Source organism: Microtus pennsylvanicus, chromosome 11, assembly GCF_037038515.1.
Source record: "Microtus pennsylvanicus isolate mMicPen1 chromosome 11, mMicPen1.hap1, whole genome shotgun sequence".
NCBI classification, from domain to species: domain Eukaryota; kingdom Metazoa; phylum Chordata; class Mammalia; order Rodentia; family Cricetidae; genus Microtus; species Microtus pennsylvanicus.
Window position 1 is genome coordinate 59,178,947 of NC_134589.1, and position 14,719 is coordinate 59,193,665.

The following is a 14,719-nucleotide window of genomic DNA, read 5'->3' on the forward strand; positions in this document are numbered from 1 at the left end:
TAAACAAGAATAAATTAAGGACAGTAATTATACCTGGTCAGGCAACAAAACAAAAGACCCTAAGGCAATAAAGTAAAATACTGAAATTTGTCAAGGTGGGATGCTGAAGACTTTCCATTTCATTCTCCCAGAGAGCTCCTACTTCAAGACAAAACAGAAGGGAAACAGAGAGCTGCCTCTAGGACAAACACAAACCAAAGTCTCAAAAATATGACAAAAAAGGCTAAGAAAGAAAGAAATTAAAGCACAGCTTTGACACAAGACAGTGAAAATGTACTCAGCAAAGTCTGAAGAGTATATATATAAACTAAAATCTGTGAGAATAACTAGAGAGAATCTGTTTTTCTGGTGAGGGATAGTCTGCTATAAAGAGACCTGGGACTCTTAAGTGGTTATCAGAAATATGGACAGTCAGTGGCTGGGCTTGGGGCAGGAAAAGGAGTTCACAAAAAACTGATTTTGTAAAAAGATCACTATAGAATCTCATCTAGGAAAACTAGACAAAATGAGTAAGGGCAGAGAAAACTTGGACAGCATTCATTATAAACCAGTCAGACTTAAGAAGTGTTTCAAACATTCCACCCAGTACCTAGCAGGCATGAGGTCTAAGGTTCAATTCCTAGTACTCAAAGAGAGATCCCAAATGTAACATTCGTCAGTGCAAACCTCATCTGAGCAGATGCCAGTAAATCCAAAGGGCTGCGCACATAAAGCAACCTATCTGTCACACGAGAATACGTCAGGATGAACAGAAGGAAACTTGGAAAATAATCACCTTCCCAAATATCTTAAGCTACCAAGGAAAGTATAAGAAAAACTACAAAATACTTGGAAATGAACAAAAACAAAAATGTATCAACATTTGTAAAATGCAGGTTAAGTTAGAAAAGAAAACTCTTAAATCAGTAACCTAATTTCTCATGTAAGTTAGAAAAAAAGAGCAAAATAGGTTCCAGATGGGAACAATTATAACAGAGATTAAAATAAAAATAATGACACGCAACACAGGAAAGCAGAAAAAGATTAATGAAACCTAAAACTGCCCCTTTGAAAGTCTAATAAACCTGACAAAAGTGAAGAAAAAATTATGGCTCACTAAGCGGGCTGTCACATGGAGAGTGGTAAACACAATCCAGAACTTCCCGGCAGGCTCAGAACTCGCAGGGGGTGTGTGCTACAGACAGTTTTAGAGCTGGGGCGGGCCACCACTCATAGTTCACTGATAAGGAAACTGAGAACAAAGATGTTAAATTATCTACCCGAGTAACAGATGCTTAAAACTCAACCTCCAAGTTTTAACACTCATGAAACCAAATGAAACTCTGGAGGGAAAGAAGAAGGAATCAATGTGAAAATGACTGTATAACTTTCTTCTGAGAAAGTAACATTTCAAATTCATCCACCCACACATTTCACTCATTGTTTATTGTTATTATTACTATTACTGTTTTGTTTCTCAGGACAGAATTTCTGGCTGTCCTGAACCTCACTCTGTAGACCAGGCTGGTCTTGAACTTAGAGATCCTCCTGCCTCTGCCTCTCTAGTGCCAAGTGCCACCATACCCAGCCCATTCTTGTGCAAGGTGGCTCAGTGAGTTTTATTAATGGTTGGTGTGCTTAGTATTGCAGAGTTCACTCAAGAAAATTGAGGGTGTGGGGCTAGAGAAATGGCTCAGTGGTTAAGAGCACTTGTTCAAGAGGTCACAAAGTTCAGTTCCCAGCACCTACGCTGGGAAGTTCAAAACCCTTTACTTCATTTCCAGGACATCTGATACCCTTGGCCTCCACAGCTGCCCATGCAATGCATCTGGCATAAACCCATACAGTCACACATACAAATTAATCTTCAGAAAACAAAATAACAGAGTGCTGGCTGGCAAGGTGGCTCAGTGAGTAAAGGCACTTGCCACTAAGCCTGAAAACCAGCCTGAGAGCAGAGACGTGCAGAATGGAGACGGCAGCTCCCACAAGTTATTCTCTGACCTCCGTGTGCTCCCCGTAGCATACGTGCAGCACACAAAATTAAAATGGAAGAAATGTGAATGTGTAAGTAAGGAAAAAGGGGGCTAGAGAGATGGCTCAGCGGTTAAGAGCACTGACTGCTCTTCCAGAGGTCCTGAGTTCAATTCCCTGCAACCACATGGCGGCTCACAACCATCTGTAATGAGGTCTGGTGCCCTCTTCTTACATGCTGGCATACATGGAGGCAGAACACCGTACATGTAATAAATAAACAAATCTTAAAAAATAAAAATAAAGGAAAAAGTTGCTAAAATATTCAAGCTCCTGATTATTCTAATGCACAAAACAGAGAAACTGTACCACAGTTTACATCAATACAATTCTACTACAACAAAAGAAAGGAACTATGGATCCCAAAGACATAAACAAGTGCTACATAAAAGATCAGCATTAAATGTTGTGCAACAGCATACTCAACATTCAAGCAAGCCCAGTTTTCTCTAGATATATTAATAAATCTATTTGTTCAGCATGGTACCAAATTATATATAAGTTTTTCCTAAAACAATTATTTGATATTGGTAGCCAATGAACAAAAGAAAGAAAGAAAGAAAGAAAGAAAGAAAGAAAGAAAGAAAAGAAAAGAAAAGAAAAGAAAAGAAAAGAAAAGAAAAGAAAAGAAAGGGGATAACGGGCTGACACACAGCTTTCTGAAACAACTGCCACATTAACCATAAACCCTGGAATACCATCATTAGCAACTGAAAAGAAATTGGTTTGGAAAAGTGGCAAAAAGACTGGTGTATGACCTGGCAAACACATCCAGAAGACCCATGTAAGGAAAGAAAAGACTGAAACTCTTCCAGGGAAATACAGTCCCCTGAAGACACAGGTAAACTTCCCCTCCATAACCTTGCTCAGGAAATGAGCTACCACAAATCCCCAAACCAAGACGCTCTTGGGGCCAGCAAAAATGGCTCAACAGGTAAAGGTATTTGCCATGACAACCAGTCAACCCGAGTTCAATTCCTGGAACTTAAGTAAATGTGAAAAGGGAGAACAGACCCCATTAAATTATTTAGGCCCCCACAGCAATTGTCTTAATAAGGTGAGCTGTCTCACCACCCCAGATCCTAAGTCTAAGCCTGCTCTATCTTCTTAAAAGACCCCAACTTTACCTTTACTAAGACATGGGTCCAATTCCAATCCATGAGAGGGACAGTCTACGCAGACTCCAGGAACACTGCCACTCTGGGATGAGCTTCCTGGAAACTGCTATCCAGCCATAAAGAGCAGAAGAAAGCCCAGACAGGGGAGTAGCAGTGCAGGTAGGAAGAACCGGATTCTACATGAATTCACCAGCCACCCAACCATCAGTTAGCACAGCCCACCCCTTTAATTCAGCTGACATTCTCTGCTCCCGTTGATGGTGAAGGTGTACAAACTTATTCAGATGGTAATCACCACAAAATACAGAAAGAGAGTACAGATCCAGTAGCGTGGCCTACATACTTACAAAGTGATTCTATGCAATTCACATGAAAAATGTCAAGTCCTGTGAAAATTGAGAGACATTTCTATGAAAGTAGCATGTGTGAGCTGTTACCACATGTTTACACTCAATATAATTTAATAATGTTTACTCTTACAAGACTCATCCAGTAAAGAGAAAACTGTTCTTAATGAGAGTTTCCTATAAGAAACTAGTGGTCAACTTTACAACTAAATTAAAAAGCGACATACTAAAACTCCTTTGAAAGCTGGAACAGGAAGAAACACTGAAAAGCAGTGGGGCATAGAGATTGTCAGGTGACCTGCCTGACTTCAGGGCGCTGAGAGATTGTCAGGTGACCTCCTGACTTCAGGGCACTGAGCCTTTGCCTTGCTTCCTGCAACTCAAATCCAAACACAATGCCTGGTACAAGATAGCTATTTTGTATTTATTAAAAATTAATAAAAGTTGGGGCTAAACAGATGGTTCAGCAGTTAAGAGCATGTGATGCTCTTGCAGAGGTCCAGAGTTCCAAGGGTTCCAAAGCCCTCTTCTGGCTTCCCTAGGAACCTGCACTCATGAGTTTATATGCACACACAGACACAAGCAAAAAAAAAAAAATTCTATGTAAAAAACTTAATAAAAACAAATAAAATACACATTAAGTGTCATGCACATCACAAAAAAACCTAAATAGAACACAAACAATATGACTCATTTATACACACTTAATAAAACCTTGGAACGCCAAGGGCAGCTGGCCTAGTGTGTAACAGCAAACGATGAGATGCTGTCTCTTACAAGGTACAAGGTCTGAATGACACCCAAACTGTCCTCTGATCTCCAAGCACACACCATAATACTCACCCTCCACAAGAAAAGCACAAACAAATGATAAGCCTCACCACACAAGACATCTATATTCTATATCCTGTCAATAAAGCTGATAAGATTATAGAATAAGCTTCAAAAAGGGGCACACAGTCTTATCACAATAATAAAAGCTAATAGTTAACATCTTCTGAGTTGCAACTATGTATCAGTCACTTATTCTAATGCTCTATATACATTAACTCCTCCAATTCCTTAGATCCAAAGAGAATACTGCTCTTAATTTCCTACTAGAGATCAAGAGGTTAACTAATTTAACCAAATCAGCTACAACTCCAGCTCCATGCCTGCCTACCTGCTGCCATGACTCCCACCATGATGGTCATGGACTCTAATCCTCTCAAACAGTAAGCTCCAAATAAACCCTTTTTTCTATAAGTTGTCTTATCACAGCCACAGCAAAGGAACTAAGACAAGAACCGAGCCCCACAAGCTGTCCACTGACCTTCGCAGGCACATAGCTGCACACATGAATACCTGGGCGTGCACACACATACACAAATGAATACGATACAATTATTTTAAAATAAAAATTTAAAGCAACAAGAAAGTAAGTTAACTGCAAAGAAAGCAAAATGCTGAAAATGAAATTGGCAATAAAATTATATAATCATGTTACCTGGCTCAGGTATATATAGAAATAACTAAAGATTGTAATCTTAACTCTTCCGTAAGTCAACAGCTTCTAAAAATTAAAATTAGGAAATAATGATTTCATACTTTCAGGAAAATACAAGAGCTTAGTAAGCACTGTCAAGTACACCCAAGGACCTGCACTCCATCCCAGAGTCTACATCAGAAAAGTCAGGGATGCGGCCACTTAAATGGAAAGGAACTGCACTCCATCCCAGAGCCCACATCTGAAAAGCCAGGGATGCGGCACTCTTAAATGGAAAGGTGAGGTGGATCCTGGGGATGCTGGCCAGCCAGCCGCGCCTAACGGGGAAGCTCCAGGTCAAGAAGACCAGTAAGGTTTCGGAATGACACCACAGGCTGACTTCTGGCCTCCACTCATAAGTGCATGCACCCACACAGCACATGTATATTGGTTCTGATGAAAATAGATGGCATACACCCTTAATCTGAGCCTCAAGAGGCAGAGACTGGTGTTATCTCAGAATCAGAGGTCTATATAGCAAGTTCCAGGCGAGCCAGGACATGAGACCCTGTCTCAAAACAAAAACAAACAAACAGAAAACTTTAAAGCCCCCAGCCTTCATGAGTGCAGATGACTTTAATGAACACGAACTTTCTCTTCTTCCTTAACTTGCTGTCTATTTAGATTCATTTTCTTTTTCCCTAATGTAGGGATTGGTACCTGGCAGCTAAGTGCTCTCCCATCCAGCTCTACTTTAAGAAATGACTGAACAAAAAGAAAGGACTTCCTTATATATTTATCAATTTCCTAAAATTACAGATGTAGCAGAAGTTAACAGCGAATTTATGAACCTTTCACCTAAGAGTCATATAAACAAACACCCTACTTAAAGTGGGATTAAGACAGCCACTTACTTCTCAGAATGAACAATTTGCCCACCCGCAACGTGGTTCTTCCCCTTATGGAACATTCAGCAATGGAAACTTGTGGAGAAAACCCAAAACCTACACAAGTAAATTTTCCTACCTGACATAGTATCTTCTGCTAATTCCTTTTCTCTTTCAATTTTTTCCTCTAGAGTTGAAATGCAGAATTCATAGCCAGCAAGGGCGAATTCCTGTCTAGAAAGAAGTATCAACAATCAATCAGCTGTGCTCACATTTTCTCAAACTCTTTACCCTCATAATTACAGCTCTGGTCTAAGCATTATCAATACTGACAAGTTTCTATCTCTGGGCTGTCAATCTGTATTTCTCCAAAGCTTATTTGCTTTGAAGTCATTTATTTAAGTTAATTAAGAGATGCTGTCAACGTTTTCGTGCTGTGTGGCCATCAGTCCTTCATTATCTCCCACAGTTTCCAGTCTGTCTCCTCTGAGGTTCCCAACTGTTGCCATCATGACTTCTGGGAAACTCTGGGGCCGAACATTTCTCTCAAGCTGTGTTTCGACTTAAGCTTTTTTTTATTATTATTCTATGGAAATCAAAATACTAGCTATGCCACGGGAAGGCTTGACGTATAGCTCTGGGCTCTGAAGCATCCAGCCTGACACTGGATAGCTTCTACAGAGTTGCAAAGGAACAGGAAGAAATTCCTTCTTCAACTCTGGTTCTTGCTCTTCCATATTGGTTCTATTTTCTTACCACAACTGACACTGTAAAGTTCAATCTTTATCTTCTAGTGCTTGGCTAGGAGGGATCTGATGGACCAGTGCTGTGCTTTATTCTCAGGAGAAAACACCTTCCTTCTCCAGTCCCAAACCTTGGCTGAATAAAGCTTCCAGCCCCAAGGCAAGAGGGAATACCACAAGATGCGATCTGAGTAAAAGGTCTACAGACAACTCCCTATCTCAGCCTTTTTCCTGCAGTTTCCAGGCCCTCAAGCACGCTAGACAAGCACTCTGACACTGACCTATATACCCCAACACTCAGTTTCTATAAGCCCGACAGCCTGGCAATGTGTTTTCTTATCTCACGCTTTGCTTAATAAAACAACATGAAAAAAGTAAACTAACTTAAGTACTAAGTGTTAATAGACAGTTAAAAGCTTTCAGTTCTGCGAGACTTACAAATCTTCTTTTTCAGCATTTATAATTTATTTGCTTTGAGTTTCTACTTGTCAGAGGAATTGCAACAGCATTAACATCTAGTCCTGTAGGATGCTACGCTCTAGAGTGGCCACAGCTGCAGAACTCTGGCACCAGCCAAACTTGAAGCTCAAGATCTAAGTCAAGAGCTGTTTTCTGTCTAAAATCCAGGCCAGCCTATGTAACAGAAGAACCAGCCCCTATCTCAAAGCCCAGAAAGACTTGAAGTCAAAGTCCCACAGAAGTTTCAGCCTATCTAGTGCCCAATCAACACGCAGAGAAACTAGCAGGCTAATGAAAACGGAGCAACTGACTAGAAGAGAAGCCAGGGTCGGGACCTCTACCTCAAAGAGCAACTCCTTTGAACTGCATCAAATCTCTGCAGCAGCTAAAACCTAAAGGACACCAACCTTACTTCTCTCCCTAAACTCATGCCCTAAATACAACTGTCTAGATATGTTCCTGATTTACAGACATGTGCTCCCCCTTAGAATTCTACCTAGAGACAAAAAAAAGTTGTGCCACGTAATGTTTTGCCATCTAGAACCCAGAGAAAAGCAACTAAGATGAAGAACAGCTGAAACAATGCCGATACTGGCTTCAAAGCAAACACTGGGGCATTCTCTTGTCTGATCGTGATATGAGTGGTACCTACACCACCAGGTGATTACAAGGTATACAAGAATGCAAACTGAGCAAGCCAGCGAGCAGTGTTCCTCCATGACTTCTGCTTCAATTCCTGTCTCCAGGTTTCTGCTTTGAATTCCTGCCATGACTTCCCCCAGTGATACTGTGTGATGTAACAGTTGTTAAACAAAATAAACCCTTTTCTCCCCAAATTACTTTTGGTCATGGTGTTTCACTACAACAAAAGACCCTAACACAGAAATTGGTACCAGGACCATGGACTATGGCTGACAGACCTGACCACGCTGTTTTGGGGACAATTGCAGAAGGACACTGACACCTGAAGCTGGGAAAGCCACTCAATGCTCAGAATTTAACAGGCTGCTGTAGGCACTTGGGAGATGGGGATGTTGTAGAGATGCAGACGAATGAGGCCTGACTTTTCTGGGGGAACAAGGACTGTCAGGACCGTTCGTGCGCTATTTTGTAATGAGACGCCGTGGTTTCTCATCAGCTGGAGCTGAAAAATTAGCTGTGACTAACAAGATACCAGCGTCATTGGTATAAAGTGAAGTCTTTGCTGTGCTAGAACAAAGGCTGCTTAGCCAAAGCTGAGAATTAAGAGGCGATTTTACCACCAGCATCATTGAGGTGAAATATTCTGAAACTGTTTCCTGAGGGTCAACACACAGAAGCTGTGGTCCAGAAGGAGCCAAAGCTGTATCTCACATTGACAAACTTGGTAAGAGTCACCCAGGTGGTACTTGTTTTGAAGGCATGCAACGGTCATGGGAAGAGCTGAGGCTATGGCCCTGCATGGCTTGGGGGGAGTCCCTGCACATGATGAAAGGGCAGTCTCAGGTGCAGTGGAGACCCCCGCCTACTGGAGACTAGAACCATAGGACAACTGCCAAGGACAGGAGGAGCTGACCCAAGTTTATAAGTTATGTATGCAGGGGAGGAAGAGCTAGGGCTGCCCAGCCCATTGGAGACCAGAAGATCTTGAGTCTCAGACACAACAGCTATTTATACTTCTGAGAAGAACTGGGTTTTGCTTTGATTTGATCATAACCATGCCCTGGTTTCTTCCCTCTTAGAATAGAAACTATGAAACTTACTTTGGTTTTACAGAAACCCACAGTTGGATATTTTAAAGTGATTGGATTTTAAAGTATTTGACAATTTTTTTAAGACTGTGCATCTTTTAAAGTTATGTTTTAGGCAAGACGTGACAGTACACACCTCTAATTCCAGCACTCAGATAGTAGAAGCAGGTGGATCTCTGTGAGTTAGGAGGCCAACCTGGCTTATTTTGTGATAGTAATATTCACATGACATATTGGGGACAAGCACGAAAGGAAAGGATATATGTGAACAGTGATGTTTCTGTGTCAAGGTGACAAGGGGTCAATCATGCTACCTAGTTTGTAAATACGACACAATCTAGAGATAAAGAGGGGCTCTCAGCTGAAGAAATGCCCCATTAGAATAGCCTGTAAGCAAACCTGTGGGGGGGGCATTTTCTTGACTGATGATTGACATGGAAGGGCCCAGCCCACTGTAGGTAGTGTTACCCAAGGCAGTCATGAGGTATATAAGAAAGCAAACTGAGCAAGCTAAGAAAAGCAAGCCAGTAGGCATCCTCCTCTGAGGCTTCTGCCTCAGTTCCTGCCTAAACTCTACCACGGCATCCCTCAATAGATTGTATTTTATCACAAGGGTCATTAAAGCCTCATGGGTTGCTAGCTTTCGGCAACATCTAAACTGTTTCCTAAAGCCTTCTATGTAGCTGATGGGATTTTTCCTCTTTTTAAGTATTTAGGGTCATTTGTGGTGGTACATGCCTTTAAGCCCAGCACTCATGAAGCAGAGAAAAGTGCAAAGTTTGAGACTAGCCTGGTCTACATAGCGAGCTCCAGGATAGTCAGGGCAACAAAGAAAAGCTCTGTCTCTAAAATAAAAAATAAAAAGAAGAGAAGACTTTAAACTCATCTACTATTTTAAACCTAATTCCTAACTTCCATATCCAGAATTCCCTCTACTACTGGCTCTATCACCCACCAAAACCCTACTGATGATTATTTCCACATACTCTGAAGACATTTAAACAACATCTAATTCCACTAGAGCCACTTGTGCCGGTTAGTTCTGTCAACTAGATACAAGCTAGAGTCATCTAAGAGGAAGGAACCTCAACTGAGAAAATGCCTATGTTAACTGGGTTGCAGATGAACTGTAGGACATTTTCTTAGAGACTGATGTGATGATGCCCCCCTGGACTGGTGGTCTTGGGTACTGTAGGAAAGCAAGCTAAGCAAAGCAGTAAGCAGCACCCCTCCATGACCTCTGCATAAGCTCCTCCTCTAGGTTCCTGCCCATTTTGAGTTCCTAACTTGGCTTCCCTCCATATGTACAAGCCAAATAAACCCTCCCTGCCTCCATATTGCTTTTGGTCATAATGTTTTAACACAACAAAAGAAACCCTAACTAAGACAACACTTATTTTCCAGAATGGATAGTAAGCTGAGCCAGAGACAACCCAAAAGAAATTCTCACCATTTAACTGCATACTTAACTTCCTCTTTTGCTGGTAGTCGCAGAGTGGTTTCTTCAAGTCTATTATGCTGTGGTACTTCTTACACTGTTCCCTTTGCTTCTAGGAAGTTAACTACGGATCTAACTATTTCACTTCTCATTTCAAGCAAACATCAAATACTTGATTAGTTATCACAGTACAGTTACAGGGATGAGGGCTGTGTTCCGCTCAGGTAAATGGAAACAGAAGGAGAGAAACTGTAAAGGTCTCAAAATTACCAAGATGAGAAATGAGACACTTTAAGTATGACATTCAATTTTTGGAGACCCCAAGGTCTGAGTGTTCTGCTCATCACTCTACTACCCAACCACTGCCACTTCTACACTCTGATCATACTTACTTATTCTGAGCGGCATAGATACTGGCCAGCTTCAGAGAGATCTCAATTATTGCATTGTCTTCCTGTTGGGATAAAAAAAAAAAGCAATTCATGAAAAGTAAAAATTTCTTATGGAGTATTTCCAACTTCTCTACTGAATTTGGCTTTAAAGCCAGTCTTTGCTCCTTTAAAGGAATTAGCCAACTATGAATTCTTTGTCCATCATCATTTGGAATCAGTGAAATATTAGCCATTTTTTTACAGGTCTAAGGGCGAAATAACTTTTTTTTTTTTGTGCTAGGTCTGGGGCTACAAGACATACCCTGGTTGGTTTTTAGGTGACTAGACACAAACTACAGTTATCTGAGAACTCAATTGGGAAAAATGCCTACAGCAGACTGTCTGGAAGCAAGTCTGCGGGGATTTTACTGATTAATGACTGATGTGGGGGTGTCCAGCCCACTGTGGGACCGGGTGGTCTAAGAAAGCAAGCTGAGTGAGCCACGGGAAGCCAGTAAGAAGGATTTCTCCACGTCCTCTGCTTCAGCTCCCACTTCCAGGTACCTACCTAGAGTTCTGGCTCTGACTTCCCTCAGCGATGGACTTTTGACCGGAAAGCTTAAGATGAAATAAACCCTTTCTTTCCCAAGTTACTGTTTGGTCAATGATGTTTTCGTCGCAACAACAGAAACCCTAAGACAGGGAGCTCTCATTTTGTTAGCTGCATCAATGAGGAGGCAATATTAGTGTCCTTACCTGCTTCATACCTCCTCCAAGCAGGTAACTCATTGTCGCTTTAAAAAGTTGTTCTGCCTAAAAGCATAAATATTTAAAAAAAAAAAACTACATGTGACTCTTGATTCCAAGTACCAATCTTAGGTGCATACATGAATACATGCATACATACACGTGTGCCCCCCCCCAAGGGATATGCAGAGCACTGAGATTCTTATAAAGGGACCAAAGGATCAGGGCCTCATTTCTAATCTGTACCTTAAAGTACCCTGCGATGAATGGAAGCTAACTTGAAGAGATTAATCACCTGAATTCGTGTGACAGATTGCAAACTGTCAATAAAGTTTTCAAAATAGCCTCGATTTTTTAATCAGCCTTCCTTAGTTAGGTGTGATCATACCACAAATTTAAGTTCTAGCTAACAGTAACAGGCAGAGAATGTCAACACCTTTAAGACATTTCATAAGAATGTTACTTGCACCAAATTCTCTCCTTTCCCCTTCCCGCAGGCTGCATGATGAGTCAGCTCACTCATGGCAGATGAAGACATACTTCAAAACGAACCCGAGATTTTTGAACCACACAGAGATGCCTAATCTGCTTGTAGCTTTTTACCCACTTGTGGGCTAATCAATTAAAAAAAAAACACTTGTATCTTGAGTCACTGTATTTTAGGGACCTTTTTGAAGAATAACATATCTCCTCACTGTTACAGTTCCCTTGAGGGGTTACCACTTCAAGATATCACAAAGTGACTGACTTACATTTTCAAGTTGCCCGCGTATAAATGCCAAGTTGGCCATCTGAAAGCAAATTATAAAAAGCTGTTCAATTCAGAACACTGCAGTTTACACCAACTTAAAAACCTTTAAGTGAGACTCTTTCCTGCTTTAACAATCTTTAAAAAAAAAGTTCAAAACAGAGAAAATGTCACCAGTTAATCTGCTAGCAGCTCAGTACAGCAATAGCGAGAGAAGCCCCGAGTTTATTTTATACATTCTGTTGGAAGCAAATTAAACACATCTACTCATCACTGAAGAGAAGAACACTAAGATATCTGTTTCTTTCTGGTCTGAAATTATAAGTGACCCCATAAAGGATATAAAAATTAAAACCAAAAGAAAACGTAGAAAACGAAAACCTTCGGGACATCTGGAGAGTCAGGAAGATAAACTAGGAGGAGCACTTCCTCAGCATCCACCCTTTCTCATCAATAGCTCAAACTGCTCAGAGGAGTTACCAAGTCGTAAGTGTAAGAGATGGCTTTCTTGTTATCACTCTGATACGCAAGGCGAAGAGCATCATGCAAAATTAGTTCCGCCGCTTCTGGCTCATCTTTCATGATGCTCAACTAAAAAGAGAAGACAAAGGAAACGTTATATGAAATGTAAGGAAAGCAGATGTACATACTGCTACAGATTAGATACAACACAGTACACAGAAGAAAGTCACTAATTCATCATGTAGTTATTGCATCCCCACTATGCCCAGGTACCATGCTGACAGAGAAGACAGGGAGAACAGCCTCCTTGCATCTAGGTATGCTTATACAACAAAGCTTGACTAACAGACCAGACAGAAGGAATGTGAGCAATCTTTATTTTTTCCGGAGACAAAGACCAGACTGACTTCACGCCCACAGAGACCTGGCTGCCTCTGCCTCCTGAGTGCTGCGGTTAAAGGTGTGCAGCACCTCGCCTGACGCGGTATTTACTTTATGAGGAAGCTACTTGCCTTTCACCTTCTTTTCCTCTTCCTGTAGATTATAAGGGACCACGTAGGACAAGGAGGCTTAATTAAAACTCATGAGGAGAGCAACAAAGAAAAACACCACAGAGTGAACCAGGGATCTCATCTAATGGGAATCAAGGAAGTGTTCAAGAAAATGAGAATAAAAATGGGGTAAGGAGAAGGAGTCAACCAGACAACAAAATGGACAGAAGAATGTCCCAACAGAGATAAGGAGTGAAGCTCCTACAGACAGAGAAGAATGGTTCCTGGGAAGAAATGCAAGGAAGGACAGGTGGAGGGAGGACAATGAGTCAGAGTCACTGTCACTTCGGTCACTTCCAGTCCTGCAGCCCATGACAGGCTTGTGTTTCCTCAGACACAGGGAGAAGTCGCCCAATGATCAGACAAGAAGGCAATACGCTTTGCTTTACATTCTCAAAACATCGCTCGGCCGCTGCACAGAAAAAGAACTGCAGTGGGGCCAGGGAACAGGACCACTGTGAGAAAAACGGGGGAGATGGGGTGGAGGGCTCGGAAAGATTGGAGAAGCGTTTTGATTTTGATGGCACTGTGATTATTGCTGTGTGACTGGGGGTTATCAACAACGCACTTTAAGAACCACGACGGTTTTTTTAGGCTGGTTATTTTTTTCAGGTGGCAATGCGAAGAGTGTTGAAGAACATATTTAGGAGGGGTCATTTAAGAACGAGTGCTTAGTTCGGAACATGCTAAGTATGAGGTAGCGACACAAGAGAGACAACACGTGAATGGCACACTGCAGTCCGTGAACACAAATTTGGACGTTGATGGCATTAAGTCGAGACTGAACCCACTGGAAGAGATGAAACAAACCTGGAGAGAAAATATAAAAGAAGGTGGAGAAACAGACTTAGACGCAAACCAAGAGACATAAGCAACACTACATTGCATTTTCGAGGCGTCATACATATACTATGCACATAATATCACTTCGGCTTGACTGGTTAAGCTGATTAAAACCACCCCCGCAAAACATCCCCACTCAGAACGTTCGGACAAAAGAGAAATGCGAGGGTGCCATCTCCACCTGCGCTCACGACCGCAACGGTTTTGCGGCAGGATTCAGAACGGACCGGTCTGGACGGACGCCAGCCTGGCACCTGGGGCCAATAATCCATCCAGACCTCGGGGAAAGCGGAGCGGAGAGCGCGCACGCCCGACCGAGCCCCCTCACCTTGGCTCGTTTCAGCAGCTGGATGATCTCGGCCTCCACCTCGTCTGTCTCGTCCTCTCCCGACTGCTCCGCCGCCGCTGCGGGCCGCGAGAACCAGGCGAGCGCTGCGAGAAGCGGCTCAGAGGTCACCGGGACCGGCCCGCGCCCCCGCGCCCCCGCCCGCCCGCCCGGCCCCGCCCGGGAGCGCGCCGCTTACCTGCCAACAGCGGCAGCAGTCCCTGTCCCCGCGCCGGCGTGCCTCGGCTCGGCCGCCCCTCGGCGCCCGGCCCCGTGTCGCCCGCCCGCTCCGGCAGCAGACGCGCGGCGCATCCTCCGCACCGCCGGCCGGCGGCCCGCAGCAGCGTCCGGCCCAGACGCCAGCGCAGCAGCCGGAACATGCCTCCGGCGCGTCCTCAGCGCACCACCAGCTGCGACTGGCGCGGGACGCCCCGCCTGGCCGCATGCGCGATGACGTACGCTGACGTCACGC

The 14,719-nt window shown here is 43.0% G+C and overlaps 1 protein-coding gene across 2 annotated transcripts in view; it reads right to left on the bottom strand.

Annotated features, from left to right (window-relative positions):
* Window positions 1–14,691, bottom strand: part of Ttc19 (tetratricopeptide repeat domain 19) — a 52,717-nt gene extending 38,026 nt beyond the window's left edge. The window contains exons 1-7 of one of the 2 annotated variants that reach the window (XM_075992218.1): window positions 14,447–14,691; window positions 14,251–14,354; window positions 12,547–12,657; window positions 12,071–12,109; window positions 11,328–11,384; window positions 10,593–10,654; window positions 5,970–6,064 (exon numbers count right to left, since the gene is read on the bottom strand). In XM_075992218.1, coding sequence (XP_075848333.1) covers window positions 5,970–6,064; window positions 10,593–10,654; window positions 11,328–11,384; window positions 12,071–12,109; window positions 12,547–12,657; window positions 14,251–14,354; window positions 14,447–14,627 — 649 coding nt within the window. In that variant the 5' untranslated portion in view covers window positions 14,628–14,691. The remainder of the gene's footprint in view (window positions 1–5,969; window positions 6,065–10,592; window positions 10,655–11,327; window positions 11,385–12,070; window positions 12,110–12,546; window positions 12,658–14,250; window positions 14,355–14,446) is intronic. The other variant, XM_075992219.1, reaches the window with a different exon arrangement.
* Between the last annotated feature and the right edge of the window lie 28 nt (window positions 14,692–14,719).